The sequence below is a fragment of the Peromyscus leucopus genome, chromosome 3, assembly GCF_004664715.2.
Source record: "Peromyscus leucopus breed LL Stock chromosome 3, UCI_PerLeu_2.1, whole genome shotgun sequence".
Classification (NCBI taxonomy): domain Eukaryota; kingdom Metazoa; phylum Chordata; class Mammalia; order Rodentia; family Cricetidae; genus Peromyscus; species Peromyscus leucopus.
In genome coordinates this window covers 106261875-106284554 of record NC_051065.1, presented here as the reverse complement: position 1 = coordinate 106284554, position 22680 = coordinate 106261875, and the positions used below count along the sequence as shown (strand labels likewise).

Genomic DNA, 22680 nt, shown 5'->3' with positions numbered 1-22680 from the left:
TCAGGGAGGCCAAAGTGACCTTATCTTCTAGAAACCTGGGCCAGGTTAATTGCTGATAGAACATCTGGTGGCTGAGGGCTGCACAGAGCGGGCCACTCTCTCAGCCTCACTGACTCTTGCTCTGTAACCTTCTCTGGGACAGTTAGACATTGATCTGACACTTGGAATTTTTTTTTTTTTATCCTGGCGTGACCAGACATTGGACGGCCTAGGAATTGAACCTGCGTCCTCTGGAATATCAGTCAGTGCTCTTAACCACTGAGCCATCTCTTTTTCCCTGAAGTCTTTGATAGGGTATTAAAAGCCATAATTTAGAAAGAACCCCTAAAGCTTAACCACAAACTGTAAAGAACCCATCCCCAAGTGGGCAAATAATAACCACTAAGACCTTCACAACAGGGAAGTTAAAGTCAAACCCCAGATGAGATGCCACTTCACAGGGATGAGGCCGCTTGTCAGAGAACGACAAATGCAGAAGACAGTTGGTGTTGCCAAGGACCGGGAGCAGTGAAGATACAGCTACCAAGAAAGCAGTCTGGCAGCGCTTCAAAGGAGCTCAGAACCAAATTAACATCTCAAAGCCATTCTAGTCCTAGATACATCACAAGGAAGATGTGTGAAGCGGGGCATGGAGTGGAGACAAAGACAGGGAGGCAGGGATCCTGGTGTGTTACCCCACCCTCACCCCATGTGCTCCGATGTCTCAGTATAGCTGGGTGTTGGAGAGCCGTTCTGTCTGCACACCTCTCCAGTAGGGGCTGTTTGCAGACACGTTCAGATGACACACCCAATCTGGGCACCAGGGGCTGGGGCAGAGCCCAGATTTTGCTGTTCCTTAGGGTACCATAGCATATCCTACGCATACACATTCATGCCCCACCCCCTGCCATGCATGTCCTCACACTCCTGGGATCAAACCAAACAGAAATTGCATGTCAAGGACCTGGCCATTATCTGATAGTATCTTGTTACTAAAGAGAGACATAAACAATGTCTACTCCCCCATCCCAAGGTCACCAACATCAAACTGAGGTATGATTCCACTAAAGTTCACCTGGAACCAATGAGTTTACAGGGCTTCCTTATAGAGCAGTGGTTCTCAACCTGTGGGTCTAGACCCCCTAGGGGGGTTGAATGACCCCTTTGCAATGGTTGCCTAAGACCATTGGAAAACACAGGTATTTACATTGCAGTTCATAACAGTAGCAAAATTACAGTTGTGAAGTAGCCACAAAAAATAATTTTATGGTTGGGTGTCACCACAACATGAGGAACGTATTAAAGTGTTGTAGCATTAGAGAGATTGAAAACCACTGTTATAAGTGAGGGATTATTTATAGGAGTGTGGGTGGTTTCCCCAAAGGCCACACTAGAAAGTCTTACTCAGCAGAGATGATGGCTTTCCTAGTCACATAGATAGAGGACTCCTCTCCCAAGACCCAAGACTACACGCCATTAGGGCAGAACTGTATAAAGCTGATTGGGAGGGGTGGCTGGATACTCTGGTGAGGGTCCCATGACCTTTCCCCTCCCCCAACAGGCCCAGCCATGATGGTCTTTTGTTGGCAAGCCCAGCAGAACTTCCCCAAATGGTTGTTTGTACACGCCAATAGTACTTACTAACCTTGGTGATCCAGAGAACCCATTACAAAGTTGTGAAATGGCAAAAGACTGAAAATACTCCCAGGGTCCAGTGAGGGGCTGGTTCAGCTAGGTGTGTGGGAGTCACGAGAATGAGCCATGGACTGATACTTTAAATGGCAGTAAAAGACACATAAAATAGACATTCTTAACCAATTAAATGCAAGTGCAACTACACAGTCAATCGTGTTATCCAACTCTACCCTTTATCCTTCAAAATGAAGCTGTCTCTCCAGTTCTAAGTACCAACATGAAATGCCTGTTTATGGAAGATGTGTAGGCAGACTCTTCTGCCCTGCCAGACAGTTCCCAAATAACCAAACTGAGGTTTATTAATTATAAATGCTCGGCCAATAGCTTAGGCTTGTTACTAGCTAACTCTTAAATTTTAAATTAACCCATTATTTCTTATCTATGCTCTGCCACATTGCTTATTACCTTTTTTCAGTACATCAAGTTCATCTCCTGTTTCCTCTACATCTCGTACTCCTGAGATTCCTCCTCTTTTTCATGCTCTCTTTTTGTCTGCCAGTCCTGCCTAATCTCTACCTGTCCAGCTATTGGCCAGTCAGCTATTTTATTAAACCAATCACAGTGACAAATATTCACACAGTATAAAGGAATATTCCACATTTCCCCCTTTTTGTCCAATTAAAAATGGAAGGTTTTAACTTTAACATAGTAAAACTATATATAACAAAAACAAAAACGGGAGTATAGTGTGGGCACGTGAGGAAGTCTGCCGTGGGCTTCAGCTGTCTTACAGGGTCCTTCACCTTAAACTGGTGGGTGCGAGAATGTTTCTTAGAAATAAAGCTTCAACAAAGGCCTGTTTATCACTGATGACAGTCCCAAAGCAGTTCTGGTGTCTGACCTGCATTCATCTCATCCATCATGGAGGCTGGCTGCATTTATGACAAGCTTTTCCACTTAGCATCAGGTCCTCAAGATCCAGCTATGCTATAGCATGTAGTCAGAAGAGATGTCTGTGTATGCACAAAATATATTTTGCTTTTAAAAATATCTATATTTATTTGTCACGTATGTGCAGGTGTCTGAGAGGCCAGAAGAGGGTTTCCCTTAGAGCTGGAGTTTCAGATGGCAAAGAGCAGGGATCACTCTTAACTCTCAAGCTATCTCTACAACCTTGAAAATTATATTTTTTTAAATGAGAATGTATTTTGATCGTATTCACCCTGATCCACCCCTTCCCTCCCTCCCTCCTCAAATTCAGGTACTCTGTGTGTTTGGGTGTTTTGCCTGCTTGTATGTACACATGTATGCCTGGTGCCCTCAGAGGACAGGAAAGGGTGTTAGATCCCTTGGGATTGTAGTTAGCCACCATGTGGGTGCTGAGAACTGAACCTGGGTCCTCTACAAGAGCAGCTGATGACCTTAACTGCTAAACCAACTCTCCAGCCCTCAAGTTTAGAGACATAGGGGATATATCTAGATAAACTAGAGATACAGGAAATATATTTAGATAAATTTGAGATACAAATTAGAGATACAGAAGCTATATCTAGAGAAACGAGTTACCTAGATATACAGGAGATATATCTAAATAAACTAGAGATGCAGCGCCTTCTGATGCCAGCCTAGGACACACAAGGAGACTCTGCTTAGCAGAAAGAATGGATAAGGATGCTTCTCACACTGCAACACTGAAAACTTTTGACAATGTATATGCCTTTCTTTTTCAATTCAGAATGGAGATTTGAAGTACAATTTTGACTTGGTTTTGGTTCACTTTGTTGTGTTTATGGTTAGTGTTTAGTTTTTAGTGTCTTAAATTTTACTACCAGAGGCTGGGCGGTGGTGGGGCACGCCTTTAATCCCAGCCCTCAGGAGGCAGAGCCAGGCGGATCTCTGTGAGTTCGAGGCCAGGCTGGTCTCCAAAGTGAGTTCCAGGAAAGGTGCAACGCTACACAGAGAAACCCTGTCTTGAGAAAAAAAAAATTACTACCAGGAAAGTTTCCCATAGACTCTAGGCAACAGGATAATCTGGCAGGAGGGAGCTCTGGGGAACCCAGAATGCCGCACTCCCCAGCTGCCCCTTCCTTAGCCTGCAGTGAGACTGTACTCTGAAATGTAATTCTAATTAATCTCAATCAATAAAAACCTGGAGTTGGATAGCAGCCAGTCACCAGAAAGTTCTTACAATCAATGAATCCTCTGACTGAATGGGTGAGGATCCTGTCTCATGAATCCTCAGACTGAATGGTTGAGATCCTGTCTGTACCCGCCTTATATTCCTGTCTCCACCTCCTGGGTGCTGGGATTAATGGTGTGTACTGCCACCACCACCTGGCTCTGTCTCTCTTTTAGACTGGTTCAATCTTGTGTAGCCCAGAGTGGCCTTGAACTCCTGATCTTCCTGCTCTCTCCCTCTCCCAAGTGCTGGGATTAAAGGTGTGCGCCACCACTGCCTGGCCTCTATGGTTAAGTAGTGCCTAGCTCTGCCCTCTAATCTCCAGGCAAGCTTTATTTGTTAGAGCACAAACAAAATACAGCAATCAATCCTTCAGGACCCCAGACTTCAGACTGAGTGTTCCTGCTGGTCAGACAGGCTTGGTGGCCCTCCTCACCCTTGTGTCTAGGACTGTTCAAGCCTGACTTCCTCCATCCCCGGGCACTGGGGACCACAGCTAACCCTGACTTACCCCACAGCTTAGTTCTGCTCTCTTCTGGTTCCTCTGGGAGGGTTTGGGGCTCCAGGCAGCTGTCTTGGGAGGTGCCACAAGGCTTTTTGCTGTGGGTGTCAGGTAAAGCAATGTCTGAAGTCACCTGAAGAAAGATATGAACCATCCTTAGGGACCAACCTGGACCTTCACCTTAGGTTTCTTGGTCACAGGGCCAGGTTAGCAGAACCCTTTTCAGGTGGAAGGGGGTGGGGCTTTCCAAGGAATGGGATATTGACATTTCCATTCTTCCATGGGAGGAGTCAGGGGCATGCTGTTCACAGGGAGATGTCAAGGGGGCTGACAGAAGGGAAGGCGTGAAGCAAACACCTCCCGCCAGTGTTCAGGGGAAGGATGCTCATGGCCACTTCTTCACAGTCTTAAGTCTCAGCAAAGTCAGCATCCTCATCTCCCTGTAGACCTGGAGGCCCAGAGAGATGGCTAGGCTGTGCCCTGTGCGTCTGGAAGCCAGCACCACCCTTGCTGTGTGTCCACAGCTCTCAGGGCCGGGTGGGTCATTGCTGTGGCTCTCACTTTTGTGTCTCACCAGAAGACAGCCTGGAGTTCATAAACAGCTCCTCTTCCTTCGTTGAAGACAAAAAGAAACCTTCAAAGAAAAGCAAAGGTAGTTTCCCTGAGCAGGGTAGGTGGAGGCGAGGCCTGACCCCTTGCCTAGGGTGCGTCAGGCTGGCCTCCAGGGTGCAGGGTGGAGGGGGGTACTTCTCTTCCTGTTGGACAGAACTCAACAGAAACACAAGGAGGGCTGGTAGTGGGGATAACTAGTGGGAAACGAGTCAGATCTGAACTTCAAAACCCTTGAGAAGGCATCTGGGTGACCAGGTCCTAAGTCTTTCTGTCTCACCAGAACTTTCCAATACAAGATTGTCTTATGGTCGTGGAAGGTCTGATGTGCTCAACTGTGTTTGACTCAAGGCAGGAAGAAAGGAACCTAATAAGAGAAAAACTTCCAGCCCTAGTTTTCTGTTGCTGTGATAAAATAACCTACTCCCCAAAGCAATGCTGGGCAGAGAGGGCTTATTTTAGCTCATAGCTCCAGGTCACAGTCCCTCATAGTAGGGAAGCCAAGGCGGCAGGAACTGAAAACTGCCAGCCAAGAGCAGAGAGGAATGAATGCAGGCATCCAAGCCTGGTGCTCAGCGCACCTTCTCCACGCTTGTTCAGTCCAGGTTCCCAAACCCAAGGAATGGAGCTGCCCATGGTGGGCCGAGTCTTCCCACATCAATCAACAAAACCAAACACTACCCTCTCATTACCTCAGCCTCAGAAGGAAAAGACCATCCCAGAAGCCCCCTCCAATGCTTCTGACTCACATCCCATTGTCCAAAACTCCATGTGGCCATGAGTGTGGATACAGAGGTCTTTTAAAGCAGACACATAGCTACTTTACATAGACCTCTCTCAGAGGTCTCTAACAGCCTTTACCATACTAGTACCCTTCTTGCCTTCCAGAGCTATCCTGGAGTTTCATGCTGATGGGGACCCAGGGGACCCTGTGTGTCATTCACCCCTCTGACTTCCTGGACCCTTAGCTCTCACACTAGGTGTCCACTGGTGTCCACAGTAGGATCTGAATCAGTGTAGAGGAGAAAAGCATGACCTGGGGTTCAGAAGTAGACCATCATGAGTCCCGACTCGGGCGGGACCTGCCTCTGGTTCCCTGGATGGATTTCTGATGGTCTCCCTGGGACCTCCCGGAGATGACCTGGCCTGCACCCCACTTGCCCTACCCATAGGACACCTGTCCAGTTCCATCACTTGGTGCAGGAGGCTCTGGCTTCCCTTCTCTGTGAAAGGGGCCTTGTTGGGATTTTCACAGCAGGATAAAGGCAGATGGGTGAGACAGATGCCAGGCAGGACCCCCCCTCCCCCCGATTAAACCACAGAGGAAAGTTAATGGGGCTTGGACTGAAGAGCACTCAGAGATGCTGTGTGTCTCATGGTGGGTAGAAGGTAACGGGGACCCCTGAGACACAGGCTGTTTTTTTTTCCTTTTGCAGGGAATGTGACTATATCTGACCCCTCAAGTAACCCTTTCCACATGTCAGGGGATGTGGATTTCTTCTTGTTCAGAGAGCAGGAGCGGGATAAAGCCATTGTAGTAAGTATCTGGGCCTGGGGTAGCCTCTTGAGAAGCGTCCCTGCTCTCCTTTCCTCTGTCTCAGGTAAATGCTTCCCTCCTCAGCTCACACACAGACCAGAGCAATCCTTGGCTCACTTTCCCTACAAAATCAAGTGCAGACGCTGCCCGGCTCTAACCTGTCCCATGACTCTGTCTTCACTGTCTCTGGGCCTTAGTCCGCTGGCTTCCTCGGCTGCTCACTCCCTCTTCCCCTTACCCTTGTGCAGAACGCCATTCTCTCCCAGCACTCTTCTTGTCCCTCCAGGCCCGACTCCCACCTCACAAGTCCCCTCCTCTGCACCTCTCCCCTGCTTGGAATCCCACAGGGAGTGCTCCAACCCCTGTCTTACCTGCATCCCAGCTTGTTGCCTCTTGTTTTAGCCAGGGCAGCTCTGGATCCCCCAGGCCCAGCACACAACAGCAGAACAAGCCCAGACAAAGCAAGCAGCCCACCTGTTGCTCCCCTCCTCCACCTGCTGCTCCCCTCCTCCACCTGTTGCTCCCCTCCTCCACTTGCTGCACCCCTCCTCCACCTGCTGCACCCCTCCTCCACCTGCTGCACCCCTCCTCCACCTGCTGCACCCCTCCTCCACCTGCTACACCCCTCCTCCCCCTGCTGCACCCCTCCTTTCTTCTGGCCTGACCCAACAGCCTGTGTCCCCTGATTCAGGCTCAGCACCTGCGGTTTTCAGGGTGGCAGGGCCCCGTGGCAGCATCAGTAGGGCACTGGGTGGAAGACATCCTTCAGCCTCTGTGTTGAAACTGGAACAAGCCTGTGACCCATGCCCAGCTCCAGAATGAGACCTGGCAGCTTGGGGCTCTGAAAGGTGGTACCCAGTTGACACTTGCTCAGGTACAGAGAAGGGATGGAAAACCCACAGCCAGGCCTCTCTCTGGCCTTCATCTGGAGCCTTCCTCTTCTTGAATGCAGGATTGGGTATTTCTGTTTCCAAGCCTGGCAGTGCCTTAGGGTACTACCTTCTGGAAAATGCCGTTTCACCCTTGAGGAATCTCCAACTTCCTCCTCTCAGATGTCTAATTTAGACCCTCACACCCAGCAACTCTTCCCTACCCAGAAAGTCCCCACACATACATTCCCCACTCAATGGCTCTCCAGTCTACACCCTCCTCACCTAGTACCCTAACCTTGTACCCAGCAGACCCTCAGCCCACTCTACCCCAAGCAGCTGCTCGGTGTCCTCCACGTCTGAGGACACCACTGTACTATCATGCTGAGGGGCCAGCTGGGGACTTCAGGCTGGGTATTGGATTATGGAGATTCTTCAGTGATATCAGATTGTGGCAGCTGGTGGGTGCCAGCAGAAAACAGACTGATGCTGAGGATCTGAGTGAGGAGATCCGCGCAAAGCTCACAATGCTCGACAACACCTGGGCTTGAGAGCCGCAATGGGCAGGGAGTGTCCCCTCCCCTGTCATCCTGGGAGGGATCACAATACCACCCTGTGGGCAGCACAGAGGTGCAGGGCAGTGGAGACAACCAGCCACCAGGACACCGGTCACCGGGTGACAGGACATCCTGCAGGGGACCCGCTAGTCTTTTGGAAACAGGTTTAAGTTTCCTAAACCTTTTGTCAGTTTTAGCAAATCAAATTCTTGGCCTCTGTTAAAGGGGACTTTGGACAAAGGGACAGATGATCGTCTTTTAGCCATGCTGGCATTGTTTGTTATCTGGCTGCACATTGAACTGATACCTGTGCTTGGTATAGCTGCCCCTCCCGGGTCCCTTCCTCAGGTGGTCATTGTCCTGTTCAACCCCAGAGGCTGTGGGCAAGAGCCTACAGCCTCTCTAAGAGTGCCAACAACAGAGTGCTTAGCACAGGTGTGTGTGTGTGTGTGTGTGTGTGTGTGTGTGTGTGCTTGTGTGTATATGTGTGTCCTCCCTATGTCTGGGCCCCTTCAGCCTCTAGCATTGGTCAGGAAGCACTGGACACATACATCTGACAAGAACTCGGGTCCCATTGACTGCCTGTCACCCCCACAGGAACGTGAACAAAAAAAGATGCTGAGGGTGCACCAGAAGATGACCTACTCATCCAAGGTGTCCGCCAAGCACATTAGCCTGCGCCGGGAGCTGCAGCTAGAAGGCGAGATGGAGGACCAGGAGCTGATTGCTGAGTCCCGGCAGCTGCACGCCTTCCGTAACAACACGGCCTGGAAGCTGGCCATGACCCAAGGTACAATACCCCTACCTTGTGCAGGAGCAGGAATCAGGGGTGATCAAGAAAGGCGCTCCCTCTGTCTGACACTGCATACCTTGAAGAGCTCTGCCTTGATGGTTCACAGTTCCAGAACATGCTGATCGCATGGAGACTGCATGGTGTGCAAGGGTGGAGGCAAGCTCAGCATGCAGAGGCTTAGGCCCATCCAACAACCAGCCAGTCACAGGCAATGGGCAGTCCAGCTCCAGCGAGGAGGCCTCATCTGAGATTTGCCTTCCAGGTCTCGGTCATCTTGGTGACACTGCAGCTTTTGATAGGACATGGCCAGCACTGGACTCCTCTAACTGTGCCAACCTCATGAGTTGTGGGGATGCTCTAGTAAGAGAGGCCCAAGCCAGACAGTCACCAACCATGTGGAGCCTAGCAGTCATCTCTCAGCATCCCAGGGGACAAGTTCCTGGAGCCCCCTCGGTATCAGAACCCACAGTGATGCTCAAGTTGTATTTATGCTCCCCTGAGTCATTCATAGATCTGCACATTGTGGGTCCGATATACATTCTACGTAGACCAGTGTTTGTAGGGACAAAGGAATTCATTCTGATAACCTGTAGTGCAAATGTGATTCTCTTCCATATGTTTCTGATCTGTCGGGTGACTCCAAGGAAACAGACCCCACAGATGTGGAGGGTTGGCTACGTGCTGAGGGAACCTTTTCTCCCCCTTTCAGACCCGTCACCCCTGTAACACCCTGGGTAGGCAGCAGGACCCCAGCCTCCTCTGTGGACTGTCTTGGGTGCCCAATTCCAGCCTGGGCTCCAGCTTCTCTCCCGTACTCACCTTCTGAGTCTTGTTGCAGAAAGGAACGGGATACCTGAAACATTGAATGACTACTTGGAACAGAAGCGAAACATGTTCCTCCTGCAGGTGGGAACGCCTATATCCAGTCAAGGGTCTGCAGCTCGGCTCTGGCCCAGCTGAGTCCCTTCATGCTTGCTCTGCTGGCCCACAGTACGCCCTGTCAATGAAGCGCAATGAAATCCAGCGGCTAGAAATGCTGGCGACCCGGGAGGAGAACAGGCTGGAGAGGGCGGAGAAGTTCCTGGAGAAGGACGCAAACTTGTTTGACGAATTCCTCAGGGAGAATGACCGCAGCTCAGTGCAGGCCATGAGACTGTGAGTCTTCAGGCCCTTGTGACCTTGCCAGTGAAAACCCATATCCCAGACCAGGTCCAGTCCAGTCTTACCTGGACCTGGAACCTTGAGCCCTAGCCAGGTCCTGATCTCAACCTACAGTCATGACCCCTGGCTGACCCCCTAGCCTCCTACCTGGCCCGTGCCTGAGGCCAAGGCCATGGCTTCATCCATTTCTGATTGGTCTTTAATGATCCATGATTGGCCTCCTGGTTCCCCCTCCCCCAGGGCTGAGAAAGAGACCAAGATCAAGGTGGAGAAGATCATTGAGATCCGGGAACTCACGGCCCAGATCATGAACATCAAAAGGTAGAGTACAGGGGACACCTTTCCCTGTCACTTCACTGGAGCCAAGGGCCGCTTAGGACCACAAAAGCCTCTGTAGGAGGCTGTGGCCTGTTCCATGGGTGTTGATGAAGCTGAGACTCAGTGACTGTCCTGAGGCCACATCATCAGGACACAGGACCGTTGTGGCTCAGGCTGAGAGCAGCAGGCAGGGTCCCCATACCTGAGGACCCTGTAGGTCACAGAGGGTTACAGCTCAGGAAATCCTGACTGTTCTCATCCCTGCAGGGCAGGGTCCCTTCCCAGCTGCTCCCAGCGAGGGCTCGGGGGGTGGACACTGCCTAACTTTCTGCGTCCCTTCCTGGACCTAGTGAAATCTCCAAATTCGAAGACACTTTGCAACATTACAAGATCTACAAGGATTTCCTGTACAAGCTGTCACCCAAAGAGTGGTTGGAAGAGCAGGAGGAGAAGCGCCTGGCTCTCAAAAAGGCCAAGGAGCCCGGGGAGTTGGTCAAGGACACCAGCACGGTCGCCTTATTAGGGGACAAAGGTGAGGAGGCAAAGAGAAGGGTGTCCTCCAGGGGTGGGCCCTGATGGTGGTGCAGAGAGCCTGCACCCAGCTTGAAGGAACCCTGTGTGTATAGGGCCCCATCTGGTCCTTTCTTCCGTGGCTGGGTCCACACATAGAAGTACTCACTTTGGACACCCAGGAGCTTAGCTCGAGCCTTCCCACAGGGACACAGGCTTTCCAGTCAAACCAAGGGCTCCCCTCCCAAGTGTTTCCTTTCCTCTCTTCCTCCTGGGCTGAGAGCCTCAATTACCATGGAGTCCAGCAGTGGTCACATGGGGTTCTCTTCTGCTTCCTGTAGGGTCTGGCATCAAGAGCAAGACAGCCTTGCTGTGGAAAGGTATGGCTGCCCCAGTCCAGAGGGGACCCACACTCCTGCCAGGGGCACACACAAACCTTTTCCTCTCCGCTTCCCCCCCCCCCCCCCCACCAGAGGTTCAGAGCTTGAAGAAGTCTTCAAAACTGATGCGATCTGGGCAGGCCCCATCCAGCACTCAGAGCTTCCCACGTGTTGGCCAGCCCAGCCAGGCCAGCCAGCCCAGCCTGTACAATGAACTGGACTCCCGACTGTGAGTGGTCTCCAGGGGCTTGCGGGCCACCCCACCCCCCATCCTCCCACCCCCGGGAAGCAGAGGTCACTCAAGGAGACAGCCAGGCTGGCAGGGTCACAGGGGAGGGGCAAGGAATCTCCTGTGGCCCTGGGGTAGGGGGAGGAGAGGGAAAACAGCTGAGGGTCACTCCACAGGGCTGCCCCAGGCATCTGGTTCTTGCCGTGGGGTGACTGAGGTAGTGAGTAGACCCAGTATGACAGCATAATAAAGAGGGGTGGGGTGGGGCTGGAGGGTTGTTCCTCGCTGGAAGACATGTGCTAGGGGTAACTTTTCCTGTCTGTAGGCTCTGCTGGGAGGGTAAGCAAGGCCCCATATGTCAGAGCCCCAGAACATTGGAAAGATACTACAGGGTCACTGTTGGGCCAAGTAGTGTCTGGATGCACAGTAAAAACCCTGCAGTTTTCAATGTAGTCTTGAGCCTGAGCCTCGGATCTGAACCAAGGTGTTCCAAGCAGCATTGTTGGTGGTGTATGGTGGAACAGCAAAGTGCACGTGTGTGCTCAGAACCAAGTCTGAGTGAATTCACAATGCAACATGGGTGAGCACTGTCCCAAACACCCCAGATTAGTTACACTTGCTTGACTTTTAATTAATTTCTGGCCATTGCAGGTTAGGAGACTTTTCACTGTTGCCCGTTTTTTTTTTTTCCCCTGTAATTCTCACATTGAGCTTCCCAAACCCATGTGGAGTTGGGACGCACAGTTGAAGAAGCTGGGAACCGGCTGGGGGGTAGTAGTGCATGCCTTTAATCCCAGCACTCAGGAGGCAGAGGCAGGCAGATCTCTGTGAATTTGAGGCCAGCTTGGTCTATAGAGCGAGTTCCAGGACAGCCAGGGCTACACAGAGAAACCCTGTCTCAAAAAAACAAAACAAAACAAAAAGCTGGGAGCTAGGTGAACACAACTGGACGGATTGCGAGCTGCACAAGGTCACAGCTGTGAAGACCATATCCCTTTGGAGATGCGGCAGGGCTCAGCAGTCTCCTGCAGTATCTTGAGCAGTGGCTGAGCTACCTCCACATTCCTCATCTGTAACACTGGCCCCGGAAGGTGCAGGGGTAGGGCACAGGCAACCTTCTTTGCTCCTGGAGTGCAGTGCACCTGGATATTTGCATCTCCACCTTAGATTCCTGGGCATCTGGCAGGAAGTTGACCTCACCTGTCCCCCAGATAACGCACAGCCCAGCTGGAGTGGGGAGGAGCCACTGGGAAGGGCTGGGAAGCATGTGGAGGTGGGAAGCACTCCATACAGTGCTGAGGCCATGCAGCCTCTCTGCACCCCCGGGAGCTGTCTCAGGACAGAGTCTGCCCTGTGTGGTGCTGCTTGGAGTCAGCTGGGAAGAGCTGGGTATGCCCAGTGGCTATGAGTGGGACAGATACCTAGATCCAATCCAGGCGGTCGGTCCCAGAGAGGGCACTCAGGAAATGAATGGTAAGTAGGAAGGTAGGTACAATGGAAGTGAGGATACAAGAGGCCCTGCACCTAGAGAGAGGGCTGAGAGATCCGGACAGCGTAACCTAGTGGACCAAGGGAAGGTAGTCTTGTTCTATTGGAGACTGAGGACTAACCACATTTTGAGTGTTTCTTGGCTGTGGGACCCCGACGGGGGCTGGTGCTACATCTCAGCAATGTGGGGGGAAGGGAGGGGTAGGGAACACACTCCATCCATGTCTTTAATCCTTTGACCCCCCCCACCCCCTTGCCACTTGTGTCCTAGACGGGTCCAGGAGCTCTGATCTCACTGTCTGTCCTCAGGTCAAGCTCTACGCTGCCATCACAAGAGGACACTGACAGCGATGGGGAGGTCTGTGACTGGGCTCTTGCCCCTCCTGTCCCGCCCCACCAAGTACCCTAGACTGCCCCCCCCCCCGGCCCGGGCCCTGTCCTGTACAGCACCCTCTCTGCCTACCCCTCACAGGAGCTGGCGCTGTACTTCACTGAGCCCCAGCAGCTCCTGGACGTCTTCACACAGCTAGAGGAACAGAACCTGTCGTTGATTCAGAACACACAGGAGATGGAGGAGACCTTGGATGATCTGAATGTCACTCTGAAAAACACCCAGATCCGCATGTAGGTTGCCATGGCGCCCCCCCCCCCACTCCTGCCCCCCACTGCACTATCAGTTATCCCCTTCCTTGTGCCTGGGTAGATACCTGGACCTGGGAGCCACCTTCAGAGAAGGTAGCACTGAGGACCTCCCATTCAGCTCTTCTGCCACTAACCCAGGCCCTGGGAAGCCGGCCCTGCCATGTGGAAGGCCACCACACCCTAGGGCCCGGAGGCCGGCGTGGTTGGGAAGGGGCTGGAAGCTGGTCTTCAAGACACTTGGGTTGTGGGGAAGTATCAGAGGTCCTCGCACCACACCTCCGGCCCCCAGGCTGGGAGGGAAGGAAGACTGCCTTGAGGGGGGCCTGCAGCATTCAGGTGGGCACCAGGCAGCAGAGGTGCAGCTGTGTGGGAAGGCATAAGGGCCCCCTGACAGGTTGGAGCCAGTCTGGGATGGGTGAGGCCTGGGAAGACAGGTCTGCCAAAGTCTGTCTAGCACAGCATGGGACCAGGACTCTGGAAAGATCCCAGGGAAACCCGAGGTGTAGGCAGCAAGGCGGCAAGGGAGGCAGGAGCTGGTCTCACCCCCACCTGCAGCTCACGGGACACTCAGACCCATAATCCCTGCTACAGGGTGTGGCCACCAGCCATCCCATGCCAGTTTCCTCTGCTGGCCCATTCCAGAGCCCAAGGGGGCAGAGTAGGGAAGGTTGGGCTGGGGTACTGGGTTGGGGGTATTGTTCAGGCTCATCTACCAAGTCCCCAAACTCTGAGCAACTTTTCTGGGAGGGCCCAAGGCCTGCAAGGGTCAGGCTGGGCCTGCCCACGGGAGCTTATGCTGGATGGCAGTGGACGGCAGACAGCCCCATACAGTGACTGGTAGGAAATGCACATGCTAGGAGGAAGACGAGGGGAGTGATGTGAGGGCGGGTGACATCAGCTGGGAGGGCAGGTAAGAAAGCAGTGTGTGGCCCAGGACTCTGCTGGGGAACACGGAGGAGCCAGTCACCCAGAGGCCCAGGAAAGACAGCTCAGGCAACAGAAACAGCCAGGGCCTAGGCCCCGACCCAGCTGAGACTTCAATGTCCAGACAGGGAGCCATGTTCCTCACAACTCCCCTTACCGGTCCAGCATGGCTACCTCCAGAATGAGGTAGAACTACCTGCTGTTAGGCAAAACTGTTTTCTGGAGCCCTGGCAAGGGCTGGAGGCACAAGGAGATATTCTGGAGAGAGGCCAGGAACCTCTCAGGGTCCCAGAGGCCCTGTTCTCCCTCAACACAGCTATCCATGCTCCCAGCAGGACAGAGGTGAAGGGCAGCAGCTACCCCAGGAACACCCACATGTGGTTTCTGAGTCACAGCCCATGAACTCAACCACCATTTCTTAGGGGAAAAAAAAATCAGAAAACAGCTTGTGAGAAAGAGAAAATGATTAAAGAAAGTGAATGGATAATAATTTATCCAAAGAGTCATAGAACCAGCTGTGGTAACAGATAACTCTACAGAACATTTAAAGGTTTAAGGGGGTGGCTGAGTCAGTCAAGTGTTTGCTTTGCAAGGAGGACCTGTGTTTGATTCCCAGAACTCTCTCTTTCTCTCTCTCTCTCTCTCTCTCTCTCTCTCTCTCTCTCTCTCTCTCTCTCTCTCTGTCCCAGGCATCATGGTATTCATTTATAACTATGGTTTGGGAAGGAAAGGACAGGGGATCCCTGGGATTTGCTGGCTAGCAAGCCTAGCTCATTAGTAAGCCCCAGGCAGTGAAGACCCCTGTCTCAAAACACACACACACACACACACACATACACACACACACACACACACACACACACACACCCCACATCCACACATTTAAGGGAGAAATGACGACAATCCCAACAGTGTGTTAAACAACACCATGGCTCACAAATTAGGAATAGAAAGGAATTTCAATTTAGTAAACATCACAAGATCCTACAAGCTAATGCTGTTAGAGGCAAGAGACTAGTGGCCTTTCCACTGACATCAGGTGCAAAGGGTGGGTAACACCTCTTTCTGCACTGTCCTGGAGTTCCACCCGGGTGGGCAGAACCTCCACTCTTCAAGGCCTATGGCCTCAGGACATGCCTGCTAGGTCATGCCTCGTGGGAGCCCTGGGTGCTGAGGGAACTGTCTGACCCTGCAGGGACAGGGAGGTCAACCTGCTGAAGCAGTGGATCACCACCATGATGATGTCAATCTCCAAGGAGGAGGAGTCAGCAGCAGAGCTACAGCTCAAAGCCCGAGTCTTCCACTTCGGGGAGTATAAGGGTGACCAGCAGGTAGGGACAGGAGTGTCTCAGGGCAGGGCCCAGGCCCAGCACCTCCGGCCCTGCCCGCTTCCTATGCTCTGGGGTGCTCGGTGTGGCATGTGCCCCAGGGGTCTGCTTACCCGTCCCTTCTCAGCTGCCGTGCGCACTGCTTCCCAGATGCTTGACTGTAGGGACCAGGGCCAGGAGCTCAGCATGCAAACACAGAAGTATTTACTCACTCAGGTTTTAGTTCTTTCCAGTACTGTCCCGGGCCTTGTGTGACAGACACCAGGCCAGGGGCCTGGCTCCTGCCTGGCCAAGAGCTGCTGGGTGCTGGCTGTGGCCAGGCCTGACCAAGCCTTTTTACCTGCTGCGGCTCATTAACACCCACTCAACACTCACAGGGCAGTTGCTACCTGCTTTCTGGATGTCAGACAGGCTCAGAGAGGGATGAGTTCATCTACCTTGGGCCTCACAGGATGTGGTCCTGTGGGGAGTTGGGGGTCAGTGCATCTCGTATAATATTAGAAGGACCAGCCTTCTCCCAGGGGCCCAGGAGAGAAAACTATGAATGGCGAGAACTATTTTCGGGAAATAGAATCTCAGCACACGGAGCTCTATAGTCCATTAGCTTTAATTCACCATTCAGTCTCTAGCTTTACAGTTATATACCTAAACAATCACAATCCTTCCCTCCAGTCAGGTCACCAGGCCTGAATTCCTGTAAGATCATAAAGGCAGGTAAGAGTTTCCTCAGGCAGTGATTGTCAGGCTTTCCTTTTTTTTTTTTTTTTTTTTTTTTTGTTTTGTTTTTTGTTTTTTGAGACAGGGTTTCTCTGTGTAGCTTTTGCGCCTTTCCTGGAACTTGCTTTGTAGACCAGGCTGGCTTCAAACTCACAGAGATCCGCCTGCCTCTGCCTCCCGAGTGCTGGGATTAAAGGTGTGCGCCACCATTGCCCGGCTGTTGTCAGGCTTTCTTTTATGACCTGAAAACGAAGTGGTTAAGGGAGGAGGTCAGCTGAGAGCTAATATCAGTTAGTATATCAAAAAGGGAATTTATGTGCTCAACCTATATTCCTAGGAGTGGTTAGGTAAGAAGTTAGGGGTCTATAAAGTTAGTAAGGCTGTAAGAAAGGAGGGTCCAAGCTAAGTTGTGTAAAACTATTACTTAGGGTCCACCTGACCTAGGTGGTGTCTCCTTGTGGAATTTACCTTAAATCAGGAGACTAGCATGTGGTGGTCTGGACTGTTATTTTGTTAGTCCTTGAATGTGGCTAAGGGAGATATCTGATTCCAGTGCTGAAAGGGGAGAAACGGATGGGCTGGGGGTAAGGAAGCCTTTCCTGAGGCTGTTCTCCAAATACCTCAAATGTATATGTCCAAAGCGTGATCAGTCCACACTGTTAGCAATTCTTGGGGAAAAATCAATTGGGAAAGCTATGAAGGCACACATGATTTTCATAACAGAAGACAGCTGATTATAACAAGCCAAGTATCACCAAAAGCTCCCTGGGATTTGGTTTCCTCTGAAGGAATTCCTTGATCCCTTCAGGTAGTGGCTTTGCTATAATCAACTGAGTTCTTATATTCCTGTGGCCTGTAGCAAGGGCCTCAATGGGCTTGCTAAGGAAGCTGGGGGAAGGGCTGGGGTGTGAGATGAGTCAGGTGTGACCAAAGGAACACCAGGGCTATTCTGGCTAAGGGAATCAGGTACCATTGTCCCACCCTTCTCTGTGAGCCCACAATGTGGCTGTTCCATCCTGGCTGACAAGCCATGACTGCTGGTGTAGGCAGGCTGTCAATGTGAGGGTGAGCAAGGGCTTGCAGCCATGCCACACCGCTGGCCGACTGTCCCCAGGACAAGCTGCTGGAGAGCCTCAACCTCAAGGTGATGGACGTGTACCGGAAATGTGTGGGCACACACCAGGAGGCCAACCTGGGCACCGTGCAGATGCTGACCGTGGTGGAGCATCAGCTAGATGAGCTGCTCGAGAATCTGGAGCGCATACCCCAGGTCAAGATCGAGCAGGCTGAGAAGGCCAAGGAGAGGGAGCGGCGCATGAGGTAAGCCACCGTGCCCAACCTTCTGTGACTGCAGCCCTGGCTTGAGTGCAGGGCGCTCTAGTCAGAGTCCACCCTTTTGAGTCTCCTGACCAGAGAGACAGGTTCAGGACTCTGTGGTGTGAAGCCAGGCCTCTGTGGGTCCCAGAGGGCAGAGTCATGGGACACAACTATCTGCCAAGTCTGTCTGTCTCTCCCAAGCATGGGGCCATCTCCTCTGGGGCCCCAGCACCTGCACTAAGACTAATGTCCTAGCTAGGTGCCAGGGTGTTGGACTGTGGGCACAGGGACTGAAGACCTAGATGTGGATCCAGGGAAACCTGCTTTTTGAGGGGTGTGCTCCGAACCTTAGGTCACCCTCAAGGTCAGCATGGCATCTACCTAGCCCTATCTGCCTTCCCCTACAAGCCTTGGCTGATTTGTCCAGGACTGACAGGAAGGGCAGAGGTGGCATTTTCTAGACGTGAGAGGGCATGGACTGACCTGGAGCCTGAGTGGGAAAAGGAGAGATCCCCCCCAGGCCCTGGTCCCTGTAAGGCACCTCTTGTCTTCAGGATGCGTGAGGAGAAGGCCAGGCTGCAGAAGGAGCTGCAGGAGGAGCGTCTACAGCGGGCTCGAGCCAGGGCCCAAGCGGAAGTCAAAAAGAAGGTGAGGGGTGGGGCCAGGGCTGGAGGGTACAGCTCCTGGGCTCTCCAGCCCGAGCTCCGAGGCTTCCCTGAAGGCAAATCACTGCTGAAGAAACAGTTTGCAGTGCCGAGCTGGAGTGGAGCCGTCTCCAAAGCCAGGCACTTCTAGTGCCCCCGCCCTAGAGCTGACCTCACCAGGACCAATCTCCCAGATGTACTAGTCATAACCTCTGCCAGGTGCAGATGCTCAGCCACAGAACTCATCACACCAACACCCAGTTTCAGGGGCCTGTTGCTCTGTCCACCCCCCAGACAGACCGTAGGTCAAGTGGCTGCCGGTTGAGAGAGGCCTGTGTCTTCTGGGTCTCAAGCTGTCGCCCTACAGAAAATGCACTGTGGTAGCCTTGTGCCTTTTGAATGTGAAAGCAGAAAGTCTGGCCCTGAAAGCAGGTCTGGAGTCAAGTATGGGCCCTGAGAGACAAAGGAGCTGGTGGGCATCCATAAAACATGGCTGCCCATTTCATTGCTTGGGAAAGATGAACACTGTTAATAGTAAGATGCTACTAAACATCCCTGTGCTTAGTCCAGAAAGAAAGTAGACACATAATTCCCTTCAGGAGATGCAGCTCATTAGGAGAAAGGGCTTCCAGGCCATGATCAGGACTCAGATGGCAAGGAGAGCCTTGGACAGAAACAGGACAATATATGGAGGTCTAAACCTAACAGGGCCTTAGTGGGGAGGGGAGGCTTCATTAAGAAGGGGTTGGGGGCAGAGGGGAAGAAGGAGCAAACACATGCTACCACCAGAGGGCTGGCAGGGCAGAGGAGCCTCTTTAGAGAGCAGCCTTCCGAGAACTTCCCCAAGCAAATCCAAGAACAAAGGAAATAGCTAAGTTTTGGGGGGCTGGCGGAAAGTGTCATATCACATGATTTAGTTCAACATAGTGTATGTGACAAACAGCATGGAGGAGCTGGCTTGGTTAGGAGCATCAGTCAAGGGCTGCTGTTGGACCCAGAACAGACAGCCTAAGAGAGCTGAAGGTTGTGGGACTGGGCCTTAAGAGTGATCCCTGACGTTTAGAGCCGACCTCTAAGGTTTTCTGTCACACTGCAGGTTCTCCTGTGGAAGCCCTGAGCTAGGAAATAACTTTAGCTCTTGCCCTTCAAAAAAGTGTGCTCCATGGAGCTGGCATGGCGACTGCTAGGCGGATCCGCACTCCAGGTCCCTTTAGTCAGTACCACCCCTGAATGGCGGGTCTGTATGACCAGGCTTTGCTGGCCACTTCCTGAACCTTAGCAGGGGACATGGGCAGCACGGCATCTCCACAGCCAGCACAGGCTCACCATATTTATTGCCCCTGCAGAGAGGCAGGAGATTGGTAAGCCGCTCCCGTCCACCAGTCATCAAAATCAAGGAGGTATCTGAGCACGTGACGATGGACAAGGACAAGGAGGAGATGCTCTTCTTCTTCACTTAGCAGCAGAGCTGGCTGAGGGCTCAGGAAGAGGTCAGTAGTTAGTGAAGGCAGGAACTGTGAGCCTGATGGGTCCCCAACTCCATCTTACGCTCTCCTGCCAGCCTCCTTACAAACAGGAAATAAAGTCACGTCTCTTGGGTGTCTGAATGGCCTGTTGAAGGAAGCCTCTGGGAAGCCCTCTTTTGTCATTTCACCCAAAGCATGTGTTTGAGGGACAGAACACCATCCGGGTTCCCATCAGAAACAGCTGCTTGGAGAGAAGCCCAAAACCTGTCCCTGAGGAGGGCAGGGCGTCGCTGGCCCTTGGAGACAAAAGAACGTGTGGCCTGCTGGGCAGAAGGGGCAAGAATCTCAGCACCATGCACAGTACCTTGAATGAAACCGGAGTCAAACTTTCGGTAGATGACATACAAACACTTTTATTCATTTGTACTAAGAGTTGGGCCCATGGCAGCAGGAAGCTCCAGTGCTTAGAACATGACAGCCCAGCCCATCACTTGGCAGACACACCCTGGAGGCTGTGGGAGAAGGGAGCTTCTCTGTGAGGTGAGCTCTTGAGGCAGGTGACAGTGGTACCAGGCTACCCATGGAGTGGGGTGGGCCCTGATGACAGGTGGGCATGTCCAACCCCTAAACTTTGGCCTGTGGTGCAGGAGAGACCTGTGGAAAGCAGGAGATCTTCTCAAGCAGGACTTATAATCCCCTTGTGGGGAGCAGCACCTAGACAGATGGCCCCACAGAGCCATCCAGAGAGGACGCATGCCCAAACTCAGGGCCCTCCCTGGACCCAAGAAACAAAGCAACTCAGACAGGGGAAGAACCAAACCAGTATCTGAATAAGCACACACTCCAAAAGGCCCAAGAAAAATGCATTTCTGAGTGACCCTGTGTCCAGTCTTAACTAACAAATAAATATGTGCAAGGCAACCGTCTCTTCTGGGAAGACAGAATCACTCTGAAAACACACAAGGCCAAGGCCACATAATATGCTTATCTTCAATCTCAACCATAAAACACACCTCTGTTCCAGCCCTATACATAACATACAGCAGTCAGAACCTCACTTTAGAGACTGAAGACAAGTTACTATTTACCAAGAATCCCAAATACAGAATTTAGAAAAATTACTTTAAAAGTCTGAACTCTTCATTCCCAAACTATGAGCCACACTGTCAGTCTAGGAAGAGGGCCTACTAGCAGGCCACTGGTGGGCGCCAGGCCACCCCAATCACCTTTCAGACTAGCTGCCCATGTAAACTGCTAAAGCTCAGCCCAAATTCGGCTTCACCATGGCATACAGTGTAGTGAAACCCACACACCCACTAACACCAGCCCAGTAGATGCGAAGCAGTCTGTCGCACAAGCTCTCAGAAAAGAACCAAACTTCTAGATGTCTCAGGCAGAATGCTAACACACTACAATTGAAGGCCCTGTCCAGACTAGGTACAGAGATGTACCTGAGCAGGGAGCCATGGTCCACCCACTTCCTGCAGGGGTCTTCTAATGCAACAAGTGCTACCCAGCTCAGGCCCAAGGGGACTGGGAAGGGCTGGAATGCACATGCATTGCATGGCCATGGTGCCTACCGCACTATGGAGGCAGTTTCAAAGAGTATAGCCCAGGCTGGATCTTGGTAGAACAGAAGGAAAGCACTTTCACTACATGTACCCCAAAGTCTCAAAGAATCGGGCTGGACTGCTGAGCACAAGTCAAGTGAGGTCTCCCTGCCCACACCATTGTCATCTGAGGTCTTGAAATGTAGCCTGGAACATGGTCCTTGTTTGCTCAGGCTGCTGTCACTGAAGGTCCTGCAGGTTGATGGTACTTCCTGGTGCCTGCATAGTCTCCAGCCCAGCAGAACCCCCAGATGCTGGAAGCACCTCCTGCAAAACCAAGCAGAAAGTTGAGGAGAGGTGGGGTGGAAAGAGAGGGGGAGGCACAGCAGAGACCTATTCCACACCTTTTGTCCCTTCAAAGAACAATGTGCTTCGTACGTTGGCACATTCTTTTAATCTCAGGAAGGCAGAGACAGGCAGATCTCTGTGAGTTCCAGGCCAGCCAGTCAGGGTGACCTAGTGATACCCTGTCTCAAAAAACAAAAACCAACCAACCAATCAACCAACCAACCAACCAACCACTCACAACACTAAAAACCATTACATTTTCCCAGATTTTTTTTTTTCTAGGCCCACTGATGGGTCCACATATATTCAAGCACCCATGTACTTTCCTGTAAAAAAAATTACCCAAAACCAAAAAACCAAGACCGTCTCTTCTTATATCCCACACGCAGTAGGCAGCTCACCTAGGGAGGGAGATGGCCATGGGTGGTACCCATCACTCTCCTGCTAGAACCCAGCACTCCTGCTTGGTATTGCAGACTCTAAGGTGCAGTGGGCAGGTCTGAGGTCGCCAGCAGTTTGTAACTCACCTTCCCTCTCTCATTGCCTCTTGCTCTCTTCCCCACCACCCCACATCTTCTTCCTCCCTTTCTGTGTCTGTCAGAGACAGGTTCTTGCTGTGTGGCCCAAGTGGCCTCAAATGTGCAGCTCTCCAGCCTTTGTCTCCTGATCACTGGGTGCCACCTATGGCTTTCTGGCTCAGATTTCCTTTCTTTAGGATAGTCTTCTGAGAGGCTTAGGACAGTAGAACTGACATTTCTGAGGTAGGCTGGCAGCCTGAAAAGTGACTTCCATTCAGACCTAGAGCTGCATTGGTGGCTACCTACTCAGCTTAACCACTCACTACATAGCTACTGAACTCCTGTGGGTGCAGCTCATTTACGGAGAATTTAGAAATGGAGTCACAGGCACACTAGGTTTCACCAGGTCTATAAGCAGACACTGTAGTGTCAACCAAGCCTTATCTAAAGCTGTGGTCCTGACTATCTTTTCACAAAAGT

At 52.0% G+C, this 22680-nt stretch overlaps 2 protein-coding genes across 3 annotated transcripts in view; one reads left to right on the top strand and one right to left on the bottom strand.

Annotated features, from left to right (window-relative positions):
• Cfap100 (cilia and flagella associated protein 100) overlaps positions 1 to 19937 on the top strand; it is a 29777-nt gene extending 9840 nt beyond the window's left edge. The window contains exons 3-17 of the mRNA XM_028854520.2: positions 4873 to 4947; positions 6341 to 6441; positions 8465 to 8657; positions 9499 to 9566; positions 9652 to 9815; positions 10062 to 10142; positions 10490 to 10671; positions 10991 to 11029; positions 11123 to 11258; positions 13056 to 13104; positions 13219 to 13370; positions 15508 to 15643; positions 17472 to 17677; positions 18229 to 18322; positions 19665 to 19937. Of these exons, the coding sequence (XP_028710353.1) occupies positions 4873 to 4947; positions 6341 to 6441; positions 8465 to 8657; positions 9499 to 9566; positions 9652 to 9815; positions 10062 to 10142; positions 10490 to 10671; positions 10991 to 11029; positions 11123 to 11258; positions 13056 to 13104; positions 13219 to 13370; positions 15508 to 15643; positions 17472 to 17677; positions 18229 to 18322; positions 19665 to 19778 (1790 nt within the window). The 3' untranslated portion in view covers positions 19779 to 19937. The remainder of the gene's footprint in view (positions 1 to 4872; positions 4948 to 6340; positions 6442 to 8464; positions 8658 to 9498; positions 9567 to 9651; positions 9816 to 10061; positions 10143 to 10489; positions 10672 to 10990; positions 11030 to 11122; positions 11259 to 13055; positions 13105 to 13218; positions 13371 to 15507; positions 15644 to 17471; positions 17678 to 18228; positions 18323 to 19664) is intronic.
• A 234-nt stretch (positions 19938 to 20171) lies between these two features.
• Zxdc (ZXD family zinc finger C) overlaps positions 20172 to 22680 on the bottom strand; it is a 32201-nt gene continuing 29692 nt past the window's right edge. For both annotated transcript variants that reach the window (XM_028854502.2, XM_028854511.2), the window contains one exon: positions 20172 to 21661. In XM_028854502.2, the coding sequence (XP_028710335.1) occupies positions 21575 to 21661 (87 nt within the window). In that variant the 3' untranslated portion in view covers positions 20172 to 21574. The remainder of the gene's footprint in view (positions 21662 to 22680) is intronic.